Source organism: Anguilla rostrata, chromosome 8 (genome assembly GCF_018555375.3).
Source record: "Anguilla rostrata isolate EN2019 chromosome 8, ASM1855537v3, whole genome shotgun sequence".
Lineage (NCBI taxonomy): Eukaryota > Metazoa > Chordata > Actinopteri > Anguilliformes > Anguillidae > Anguilla > Anguilla rostrata.
Window position 1 is genome coordinate 53,463,217 of NC_057940.1, and position 12,034 is coordinate 53,475,250.

Genomic DNA, 12,034 nt, shown 5'->3' on the forward strand with positions numbered 1-12,034 from the left:
AGAGAGATTTGTGGTATCTGCGATTCCGACTGTAAATGGTGTTCACTTGCTAGCCAGCGCAGTGGACTTGCTTGCTCCTCTTTGCTCTCTGTTACCCTTTCTTGAGGAGGCTCTACTGTCCTTGCATTGAAGTGGGGATCATGGACTGAAGCCTGTCCATAGAATGGATATCAGGAGGAACACACTGGCAGGGTAACATTGGTGGTCAGCAGCATCGATCACCGAAAATGTCAGTCAAGCTCATCGCTGGACGCATCAAAGCTAGCAAAATAAAATAAAAATAAGCATGTGTACTATTGTTAATTATATCAATAACTAGCAGTTTTTGTTCCACATTTCAATCAAACATCCTCAAGTTGGCTACCGGTGATATGTGTTGGCAATATGCTATGATGTCACAGCACCAGATTACTTCCACTATGCCATACATACAGACATTATATCGTCACATCTAGGTTGCCGTTGACATATTTCTGCCAGTAACAAGTTATATATTTATTACTGGCAGTAATAAACATTAATTACATTGAGTGCATTTTGTGCCTTCGGCAGTAGGTTAACTGCACAATAAATTGATAAATACTTCAGAATTTCACCCAGTGACTAAGTGTATTGTATATTGCCATCATTAAATGCACTGTACAATAAACTGCATTGACCTTAACCCGGCATTCCTTTTTGACTTACAACTGCTGAAAACATTTAAATCCATGCTTGTGGTAGAATAACAGTGCAAATTTAGGCAATTGTCCCAAACATTGTAGTGTAACTACACCTCAAGTGGCTAAAAACCCAACATCGAAAATATTTCATTAACACTGGCAACTGAGAACTGGTAATACTACAAATTGATTTCTCCTGACCCGCCCACCTTCTAACTTTATTCCACTAAATTTAATGGAAAGTCTTTGGATGTGTTTTTTTTTTTTTTTTTTGTTGGGGGGGGGCGGAAATTGAAATTGTTCAGCAACATTATTCCCACGATAGATGATTGCCATTTGACACTTTGATGTGACACACATGCTTTTAATGACAACCTTCTCTTCAGATGGTACGATGACAAAACACTGGGCCAAGTTACTTGAAATAATGTAGGAAACATTGGATAGCAGCATTGGTTTGGAATACAGAATGTTTCATTTGTAGGTTTATTTATTGTAACTTTGTGTAATTTTGATACCAACACTTTTAATGGCAGGACTAGATTTTGCAATTGTTAATGGCTTCTGGTGCTTTGTATGTGCGAGTAACTTGGCTTTTTTTTACGTTGAAAACGTGTTTTTCTTCAGATTCCATTATATTGAAAGTAAGACTGGTTTTATCGGTGGGACTTTTATTTTGAAATTTTCAGACCGTCGCAAAAGTGTCGCCTGCTTCACACTGCGTGGACCGCAGATACAAGACGATTTTACAGTTAACGCTGAACACGTGCAGGCCGTGAACACGGGAGATCAAACAGGTAGTACAGTTTAAGGTACTTTTTTCAGCCGAAATTGGAGTGCGAATGCAACGCTACTTACATTTGCAGTTGCTTTACTGCGGGTCATTTGCAGGATTAGGTTGTACAATTATCTGCAGAATTAGCTATATGTCTGTAAATCATTTTGTAGTTCCGTATTTTCAGCTGGCTGACATGTTATCTTGATTTCAGTCAGACGACTGGAGAATATCCTTTTTGTTAATCAATATGTACGTGACAGCTGCTTTACGCAGCCTTTACACCTTGGCCTGTACTAGGCTACTACTATACCAGAAATTAGGCAACGTAATGTTAGCTTTTGAGCTTTCTAGCTAACTAGCAAGCTAAATTTCCCGGGATTACGGCAAATTGAAGCTTTCTTTACACAGTTAATTTTCTTATTTGACGTTAGTGGCCAACTGTTTTAGGTTAAACCCAATATTTAGGAATATTTCTCTTCGTTAAATTGGTGAAATGAGCCGAAATTTTTGACGTAAAAATGGCTGCCGCCGTAATAGTTAATCTATCTGTTTGGATGGTTCCGTTAGCGGACCAATTTAATGCCTTCATTTCGAAAGAAGAATGTTAAAACAATTGCTAAATGCGTGGTCATTCATATTTAGCCAACTAGTCAGAAAAGCTCGCCCTCAGCCAACTTAAGCCGTGAAGCACCAGGAAGCCGGCTTGTGCTGCGCATGTGTGCGTTGCGAGCAAAACGTTGGAGCTCTACTGAAAAGTAGACTGTAAAAATGTTCGTTTTTTGGGGGGCAAATCTTCAAAAAATAAATAATTAGGATATATTTTTGCTCCATGTAAAGGATCTGATGCACCAAGGCGTAGAAATAGCACTTGTTCAAACTGCTTTGCAACAAACATCCCATTGGCCCAAATCGATTATGTGCATACTTGTTTGTGTCTATCAATTAACTCCGTGGATACGTTCTAAAGCTCAATTTTTCCCTCCCTAACTGAAGTATGTAGCCTACGGTGGTCAGTGGGTAACTGGCTTTAGTGTTTGTTTAAATAAAGTTCTATAAATAAATTTTCTATTGTACAATTAGGCTATTAATGATAAGCAATTTTCATCCTAAGTGTATCAGTGAGATTTTCCTGCTTTATTGCAGACATATATATGGGATACATAAAAAGATACTGAAAAGATTGAGTGCAATTCCTTCATGGTGGAGGAGTCCAAGTCTAAACCTTTGAGTAGTATAAAGCGCATGTGACTTCTCTTTGTGAAAGTAAAAGAAAAAAAAACAATTGTTTGTTTTGCATTTCAGAAGCCATGACCGAGGAAAATGGCACCAGTGGGGCTGTTAAAAACACAGAAACAACTGACTATGAGAAAGGAACAGCCGCGGTCAAGCCACAGTATGTTCATATATTCACACTGGGAGGACAGCTTCTTGTTTTCGTGTTGTCTTCATTTTGCTTCTTGAAATGACGCTTTGTGTTTCGTAGATATCTTGCGACTAAGGAGAAATTCCACGGGATGCTGGACTCCGGACTGCAAGGCTCGGATGACGTTGGTCAGTCCGAAGGAAGCATGGAGCCCGTCCAAAAGAAGATGAAACTGGAGGATGTGGCAGAGCGGGAGGAGAGACCCACCAGAAAGAAAGAAAGAGGGCAGTTCAAGAGCAGGCCTCATATGAAGCCGCACGCTTACAGTGAAAGTAAACTCTGTCCCTCGATAGTGCAGGTACTACCGTGTTAAGGATTTGTTATGACTGTTTGGAAAAAAGCAAAAAAACCTTTTATAAAAGATAGTTTAGTTTCTGTTACCAAGCATCATGCTGCTATGCTATGTCAGTTATAAAATATCATGTGAATCATAATGGCCTGACCGTTTCTGTGTCTACCAGTCAAGATGGAGGCCAAAATTTGGCTTGAGTGAAAAGTCAACACTATGTCTCTGTGTGAAAATGACAGGTTGTGCTGACGCAGATGCTGTAGATGGTGCTGTTAAAGCCTGTCAGTGTCTGTATTATCTTTCTCTTTCATGATGCAGTCTGTTCCACTGTAAATCGGACAATAATTGTCATGTTCTGTCTGCATACAGTAGCTTAAAAACAAATATGTACCGCTGATTACAAATATTTGCTCAAATATGTACTTATTTTCTGGCTAATTATGATGGTACCTGTTTGATGCAGCAACTATAAAGAGGTGTGCTTTTACACTGGGGAATGTAAACTTCTGGTATTATCGCTGCTATGTTTGGTATGAAAGGGAATTCATGTCTGGATAAAGAAATCTGCTAGCCGAATACAGAGGTGCAAGTTTAAAGTGTTTAGTTTTAATGTAATTGAAATGAATTTCAGAACATAAATTAGTTTGTAGATGTCAGTTAAACTCTTGTTTAAAACCTGTTTCCCTTTCTTGCACCAAGGAGCGTGAGACCAAGTGTTTTTATGGAGAGAAATGCAGATTTCTCCACGACGTTTCTGAGTATATGGAACTAAAGCCTGCGGATATTGGGGAACACTGTTACCTGTTTGACAGTTTCGGAAAATGCCGTTATGGTGTGGCGTGCAGATACGCCAAAGCACATACCAGCGACGATTTTAAGAACTTGGTAAACAACGATTTGTGGAATGCCAATAAGGAGAAAGTGACGGTGAAGAACAACCTGGACAAAGATCTCCAAAGGAAGCTACGCAAGAGGCAGGTTTGTTTCAAAGCCTCTGAGGAGTACCTGAGGACGATCGCCAAAGCGACCGGTCAGGTCGGCGCCTCAAAAGCAGCCACCGAGAAAAAACTACAAGACCCATGCTGCACCGCAGAGAACACCCCGGCTGAGCCCATCGCTGTGGCAGAGAAGACGGGAGGGGAGGAGCCAATGGGCACCGCTGGAGATGAAACCTCGTCTGTGACGCCCTCGCTTCCGAATTGCCTCGGAAAGCCAGAGCAGTGTTCGGAGAAGGCCACGCCCGTTAAGACCAGCGGTGCTTTGACCGATGTCGACGTCGTAAAACTTCGTCCCTGTGAAAAGAAGCGAGTGAGTGTTTTTTGTGCGGCTTTGCACAAGTAAGGGAGGGAAGTGAGCTCCAGCCGAACAATGTTGTTTCCATTCATTTTGCACAAGCAGAAGGCTGGGGTGCTCAGATAGATCAGCACGGGGGGCCACTTGGAAACGGTTAGGCGGCCTGAGACCAGTCGATACAATTACGCCATCGCGCTAATCACACTGCGTTTTCTTTTGTTTTTAAAATTTGTGGTCGCCGACAATCAAACAACCAGCCACTGACAACAGCGAAATGTTCTTTGTTGTCTCTTATTAAAGTAGTCGTAGAAGCTTCTGACAGCGTGAGCATTAATTATATTGATTATAATACAGTATTAGCTTTAATTGTTTAAAAAAAAAAAAAAAAAAAATTTGTTTTTCAGGTGAATTTCAAAGATAAGTTGTACCTTGCACCCTTAACAACGGTAAGAACTTTCAAAAACTTTTTCCTCCTCTGAATTTGATTTTGGTCTTCGTTTAAATTTTATGCTTTCCTGCAGACCTGGGTCAAATACGTATTTGTTTTTAGATTCAAATACTTTTCCGTGCTCCATTGATCTTGCCTGGTGTAATTGAGCCTGCCAATATGACCAGAAGGTGGGGGTTTGCACTTTTTTGAGAGAGTATTTAATTGGTTCCAATACACCAGACAAGATCAGCAGAGCATAGAATAGTATCGGAATCCAAAACGAATAGGTATTTGACCCAGGCCTGGGTTTTTCCCCGTCCCGTCTGCCTGCAGTGTGGAAACCTGCCGTTCCGTCGCATATGCAAGCGCTTCGGGGCGGACGTGACCTGCGGGGAAATGGCCATGTGCACCAACCTGCTGCAGGGCCAGACCTCCGAGTGGGCCCTGCTGAAACGGCACGAGAGCGAGGACCTCTTCGGCGTGCAGGTCAGGAAGAAGAAAAATAAAAAAACAAAAAACAAAAACACCGCCGGTTTTGGTTTAGGAGGCTGTCTAAAGCCTGTGACCATGGTTTACTTGTACGGCCGCTGGCTCCATAGGAGATGGACTACGCTACACGGCGGCAGCGTAGTGTAATGGCTAAGGAGTTGGTCTTGTAACCTAAAGGTCGCAGGTTTGATTCCCCGGTAGGACATTGTACCCTTGAGCGAAGTACTTAACCTGCATTGCTCCAGTATATATCCAGCTGTATAATTGGATACAATGTAAGTAGCTCCGGATATGGGTGTCTGCTAAATACCTGTAAACTAAACCTGTACACTAAGATAGTTGCGTCTGGGTATTAAGCAGTTAAATGCGACTAATGGGTTTTAGTGTCCAATAGAGAAATGCTAAGTCATTATTTGATTGGAAACCGCTTCCAGATAAAAATAACATGATTTGGGAGGCATGTAATAGCATGTGATGTGGTGATAAACGTTTTTTTAAAGGAAATGAATCTGATTTGTGTTTCAGCTTGAAGGTTGTTTCCCAGACACCATGACTAAGTGTGCAGAACTGCTCAACAGAAACATTGAAGTTGACTTTGTGGATATCAACTCTGGCTGTCCCATTGACCTTGTGTACAAGAAGGTATGAACCTCACGTGCATTAGTCTCACGCAGTAAATGCTGTACTGTTTTGGTTTTGGCAGTTCAAAATCATATTGACTTCGGGTCTAAATATCTTTTTAACAAAGGGCGGTGGTTGTGGGCTGATGTCTCGCACAAAGAAGTTTGAACAGATCATCAGAGGAATGAACTCGGTGAGTGAAACTAGACGTCTGCTCGTTTTCACTAGCAGTCCTCAGTAACTAGTAGGTTTTGCTAAGGATGACAAGACCAGGTCAAAACCTAGTATATGGCTGGACCTCTCCGGACGACCAATGGTGTAACTTCATAACTCGGCCGACCAATGGTGTAACTTCATCACTCACTCAGTCACTCAGTCACAGACATTCGCGTTTGTAGGGCTGGCCCCGCTGTTGCGGTCCAGCCAAAAATCAGCATAGGGTAGCAATTTATTATGTTTTTTCCCTCCCCAAATAACCTTTAATCCATGACTTAATTTCTCTCCCAATTTAGAATCCCCAATCGCATTCACAAACCTGCACTCTCCTCGAAAGCACCAGCTGTCACTTTTTTTTCCGGCTGCAGTCAACCGGCTGCACTCTTTGAAAACCTACATATTAGCTGTAGCGCCCCCTAATGGCAAGAGGATCCTAAATTTTACATGGTTTTACCATGTCACGAGATCAACATACAATGATTCATACTGCAAATACAGCAGCCCTGAATACGTTCTTGGGAGTAAGGCATGGTATATACATGCCCTAATTTTCATATTGAAAACAATGTTTTTTTTACTGTAATCACTGAAATCAAATATTTTGGTCATTAATAATCTTTTTCAAAACTCTTCACTGATTTGATTCATTTTTGGGTATTCACATTTTTTAAATTCACGTTTAAAAATTTTACCAGATTATCTGACCTTGAATGTCTCCGTTTCCCCTCTGCTTCCATTACACAGGAGAATTAGCTGTTTTCCTAAAAGACAACCCAGAATTTTAAAGGTTGAATAGACTCCAGCGTGGAATTAATATTACAAGTAGAATCATTTGTCAGGAGTGACGAGTCATTTGTTCAAAGTTTTTTTTACTCTTCCCACAGGTGCTGGATGTCCCTTTAACTGTCAAAATTCGAACCGGCGTTCAAGACAAAGTGAATATTGCACACAAACTCATCCCGGAGATGAAGAATTGGGGCGTGTCCCTGATCACAGTAAGTCCGTGTCCCGTTTTTCTGTATTGCAACCCACGGTGTGTTTTATTTTTTGGGTGAAAAGAATCGTCTTCCTGCAGCTTCATGGGAGATCTCGAGAGCAGCGCTACACGAAGTTAGCGGACTGGGACTACATCAACACCTGTTCCAAACTGGCCAGTCCCGTCCCACTTTTTGGTAAATACAGAAACCTTTTGCTTGCCCTTTGTGTGCTTTAAAAAAAAAAAAAAAAAGCTTTATTCGTATTTATGCGATGTAGAATCTCAAACAGACATGCTCAGTGGCTTGAGTCCCTTCTCAACAGGAAATGGGGATATTCTTTCTTACGAGGATGCAATGCAAGCCAGAGAGACGGGGGTATCTGGAATCATGTTAGCAAGGTAATGTTAACTGGTCTGCTTTTGCAAAAGCACAAACTATTGTTCCTCTGTAGCATATTCTCACGTTTATTTCACCTTTCCTTACTTGAATGCACAAACTGCATTTTTCTACAGTAGGGTTTTGCAACTGGCATGCCGTCTATGAAGTCTGACAAATTATCAGTAGTAGTAAAGTTTCTTCTTTCTGCGATTCTCAGTCTGATGTGTGATTTTGCATCGTCACTGTCCCTTAACATCCCGCACGTGGTTTCTTCCTTCCCACCCAGAGGTGCTCTGATAAAGCCGTGGATTTTCACTGAGATTAAAGAAAACAGGCACTGGGACATTTCCTCTGGTGAACGCCTGGACGTCCTCAAAGATTTCACACACTTCGGCTTGGAACACTGGGGGTCCGATACCCAGGGCATAGAGAAGATCAGAGTGTTCCTGCTGGAATGGTTGTCCTTCATGTGCAGGTAAGGGTGTCAAGGGAGCTATAACCTGCAATGCAGTACAAGCCAAAAGACCAAAAGAGCCTGCCGTGTTAGTTTTCAGCACTACATAGGAATAAATATTTGTGATAAAACGTACAGAATTTCTCACAGGTTTCTTAGTTTGCGTAACAACGTATAACAGTACATGTAACAGAAACAAATGTAAAAATAACATTTTGGGCAAAGATTGAAGGATTGAATGATAAATTGGCTGCTGAGTGGCTCATTCGGTTAAGGCACCACGCTGCGGTGCATGGATGAGCCCCACTTTCTTTGAATTGACTAACCGACCGTGCCGGTGCTGACTGTGGCCTATAGCTCTAGCGGGCGACGTTCTGCTGGCGATTCTGTCCGCCAGGGTGACACGGGAGGGTTCTGTCAGCTAGAGGTCCACAATTCATCCCTATCTGGCAACCTCCGCTGGTCGATTGGGCGCCCGTGAAGCGCGTCTTAAAGCTGCATGTGCAAGGTCTTCCTCTGACTCCGCTCTGTGCGAGCTTGGCTGCAGTCTGCGGCGTAAAAAGAAGCAGACGTGTGCGACACCATGTGTTTCGGAGGAGAACGTATGGGGCCGCAGTCGCGGGACACTGGCCATTCCAAATTTGGGTGGGAATTGGGCATGCTCAGTCCTACGCTGGGTTCAAAATATGTATTTAAAAAATAAAAAAACAACAAGAACAAGTGTGAAACCGTGCAGACTCACGGCACACCTGTACTAATTATATAGCTAGCTAGCAATGGCATGTCCTCACCTCTGTAACGTTATTGGTTGTCCTCCGTGTGTCCATACATCTGTATCGGTGGTTGTAGCTGTGTGTCCTTAGCTCCTACTCATGCGTGCAGGATATGGATACGTATGTGCTAACTAGGTTAACTAAAGTAGGCGGTCCGTACGTGCTAACTAGGTTAACAGAAGTAGGCGAAACGCGAACATGTTAGGGTTAGCTAAAGTAACGTTAGGCGATAAAGCCGTGCTTAAAAATGTTGTGCCGTATGCGTCCTACTAAGCGAAGCACCACCTGCGCATGTGTCCCACGAAACCCGCCCCTCAAAGGTCGTCCATGAGTGAGTGAGTGAGTGAGTGACCACAATTTGCCGTGCGTAGCCCACGGCGCCAGTTCCTGCCTGCGCGCCGTGGGACAAAACCAGTACTTAAAAGTCCGGAGCACTAATGGCGACCTCTCCTCCCTTATTCAGGTATGTCCCCGTTGGACTGCTGGAGCGTGTTCCGCAGAAAATTAACGAGCGCCCCCCTTATTACATGGGGAGGGACTACCTGGAGTCTCTGATGGCGAGCCAGCATGTGGGCGACTGGATCAGAATTAGGTGAGACGTCCTGGGAACTGGGGGGGGGGGAGCAAAGAACATTCCTAAAGAATTGAATGTCCCTTTCAGGATGCACGAATCGTCCATTTCATTGCAGTGTTTGTGGTTGGGCTGCCGGGTGGGTCATTCGGTTAAGGCACTGGGCTGTGGGGCATGGACGAGCCCCGTGGCCTCAGATCGAACCCGAACCGTACCGGTGCTGACTTTGGCACGGTAGCTCCTCAGGGCGACACGCAATTGGCAGTTGCGTTGCCCGGGGTGTGGAAGGTTTTGGTCTTTATGAGGTCTCCGTTTTAATCACTGATAGATTGGGGCACCTGTGGACTGAATGTTGAAAGTACCTAAAAAAAAATCGGTCTTCCTCTGATTTCTCTGACTCAGTGGGAGATTAGCTGTAGTCTAGGCTTCATGAATGTGTCTGCAGTTGCTCAATCTCATGTTTTTTTTTTAATTTGACATTTTTTTAAAGATTGTTTTGTTAAAAAATTGGGAGCGTATTGGATAATAGCTTGAAGATGAAGTATAATGACGTATTTTATATACCAACCTGTAATTGTCAGTAATTTCTCTTTTTTTCCCCCCTTCATACAGTGAAATGCTGCTTGGACCGGTGCCTCAAAATTTTAGTTTTCTGCCAAAACACAAAGCTAATGCCTACAAATGAATAGTTACGTATGCTAAGGAAAAGCAATGCTGCTGAAGTGTATTTACTTCAAATTCCTTATTGTATTTTTGGGTTAATTTTCATTGAAATTTCTGGAAAATAAAGTATTTTGAAGTACTTGTGGAACTAGCCAAACCGGTTAATTGTTACTCAAAATGATTTTAATGATTGATGATTAAAATGATTTGAAGTGTTTCACAATTATTAAATTAAGTGAGTTTACAAAAGCTGCTGTTTGTTTAATTATAGATTTGCTGCAATTAAGTCACAAACATTTTTTTGTCTTTTCCTTTGTAGTGATTATGTAATTATACAGCAGATTACCTAATCCATATTTAGGTGGGCCACCTAAATAAAAAAAAAACTCAAACTTTGACAATTTGCTGAATGCCTGAGAAATGTATTTACGTTTATTAATATGGCCGTGAGAAATTCTCCCTGTGGGCCTCAAAACAAGATTAATCTCCAAAGAAAGCAAAATAGAGCGGCAGCTTTTCAGTTCCCCGCTTTTAGCTGGCCAGATTTTGACCTGACCAGCTCCTCCCGCTTTCCAGTGACGGATTACTTTTCTTGTCTTGTGAGCTCGAGCAACGATAAAAAATAAAGCGAAACAAAAATCATAACGGCACTCTCGTGGTGAGCTCCCGGTCTCGGCCCCGAGCCGTGGAGAGCAGCACACCTTTAAGCGCACCTGGGCTGATTAGCTAACCTAACCCAGGTGCGCGTGCTCTCTCCATCGGCCGGCACAGCCGAGGCCAATCCGCTTCTTCAGCGGACTGAATGCTACAGGGGGCTTTAAAGCACTTTGCGACTTTAAGTGCAAACTCTTTGCATGTAAAATTAGGGTTTCTGTTTATTTTTCTTAATATTACTAACTCCTTTTTCTGGTTGTAGAGTATGCCTGATTTTATCACAAACTGTCATTGCATTTTTAACACAGATATTAAATTTGATTGATTGATTGATTTATTTATTTTTTTAACCAATGAGTCTTTGAGCAGAAAGTGTTATATGACTTTCCTCTTAGCTTGAGAGCCATCAAGGTTTTCAAGGTTTCCTGCAGAAATAACCACAACAAACACAGCCCTTGAAAACATTAATTTCTCTACCTCCTGACCTCATGTCAACCGACAGAATTCCAATTAATGCTGCAGGCCCACCAAGAATACATCTCCCCATCCACGATTTCCTAATTGGGTATGAAACTCATTGCACTGAGCTCAATTCTTGACTGAGGTATCGGTGTGTTCCTGGATGACTTCTTTTCTCATACATTTTTAACAAGCGCAGGAGTATCTTAATTATTTAAATGGGAGGCTTTTGCACTAATGAATTTGGAAAAGTGCATTTCTTTCATATGCTGCTACTAATTTGACTCGAAATAAGGGAGAGTACTTTTCGAAGGGGTAACAGAAATCGTGTTTGGTAGACTCGGACAAAACTAAATACCCATGCAGAGCTGTAGATTCACTGCCTTTTGTAGACTAAAGGCATTTATTTTCAATTACGGTGAGATGGTGAACAGGAGTGATATCCAGCATTTCGCATCTGTAAAAAATTGAAATACATTTTGAAAGGAAATACATGTGCATATTGAAACATCTTGTGACAACAAATGGCATCTACATTTTAAATAAAATATGAAGGACCGTGTTTGAATGGGTAACACTACTCCGATTACCTGACATCCTGTTGCTTGTCTTTAGCAATCATTTTGCTAAAGACAAGACAAGAAGACCAAAGCTCTCTCAGTTATGGCCTGAAGGATTTGAATTGTGGTGAATGGATAAGAACTGTCAAAACTTAACCCTGGAATCTGTAAATTAATATTATATTTTTAGGCATTTATTTTGCATTAATGAGGAGCAAAAAAACACACACTTAAAGATGTTTCCTATGAAACGATTGGTGTCATGAATAAACAAATCTATCCTAAGAAATGTTTACAAACTCCTTGGGTACTTTAAAGATGTTCACTCTTACCCGTAGACCGCA

At 42.0% G+C, this 12,034-nt stretch overlaps 1 protein-coding gene across 3 annotated transcripts; it reads left to right on the forward strand.

The window, feature by feature from the left end:
- The first annotated feature begins 1,112 nt into the window (after positions 1 to 1,112).
- dus3l (dihydrouridine synthase 3-like (S. cerevisiae)) lies at positions 1,113 to 11,004 on the forward strand. Of its 3 annotated transcripts, XM_064348867.1 has the most exons (15): positions 1,113 to 1,142; positions 1,352 to 1,459; positions 2,743 to 2,833; positions 2,924 to 3,161; positions 3,852 to 4,460; positions 4,850 to 4,891; positions 5,209 to 5,361; positions 5,890 to 6,006; positions 6,113 to 6,178; positions 7,086 to 7,196; positions 7,277 to 7,373; positions 7,501 to 7,576; positions 7,843 to 8,031; positions 9,247 to 9,375; positions 9,967 to 11,004. In XM_064348867.1, the coding sequence occupies exons 3-15, from the start codon at positions 2,748 to 2,750 to the stop codon at positions 10,037 to 10,039; spliced, it is 1,986 nt and encodes a 661-aa protein (XP_064204937.1). In that variant the 5' UTR covers positions 1,113 to 1,142; positions 1,352 to 1,459; positions 2,743 to 2,747; the 3' UTR covers positions 10,040 to 11,004. The 3 variants fall into 3 exon arrangements, with proteins under 3 accessions (XP_064204937.1, XP_064204935.1, XP_064204936.1); XM_064348865.1 differs by lacking the exon at positions 1,113 to 1,142; XM_064348866.1 differs by lacking the exon at positions 1,113 to 1,142 and having other exon boundaries at positions 1,354 to 1,474.
- Positions 11,005 to 12,034: the final 1,030 nt, after the last annotated feature.

What these genes read in the sequence shown, in the direction of transcription:
- dus3l (XM_064348867.1), top strand. Translation starts at nt 2,748, where the DNA reads ATGACCGAGGAAAATGGCACCAGTGGGGCTGTTAAAAACACAGAAACA. An exon ending in ACCTTGCACCCTTAACAACG is followed by an intron (nt 4,892 to 5,208) that starts GTAAGAACTTTC and finishes GTCTGCCTGCAG; the next exon opens with TGTGGAAACCTGCCGTTCCG. An exon ending in CAGTCCCGTCCCACTTTTTG is followed by an intron (nt 7,374 to 7,500) that starts GTAAATACAGAA and finishes CCTTCTCAACAG; the next exon opens with GAAATGGGGATATTCTTTCT.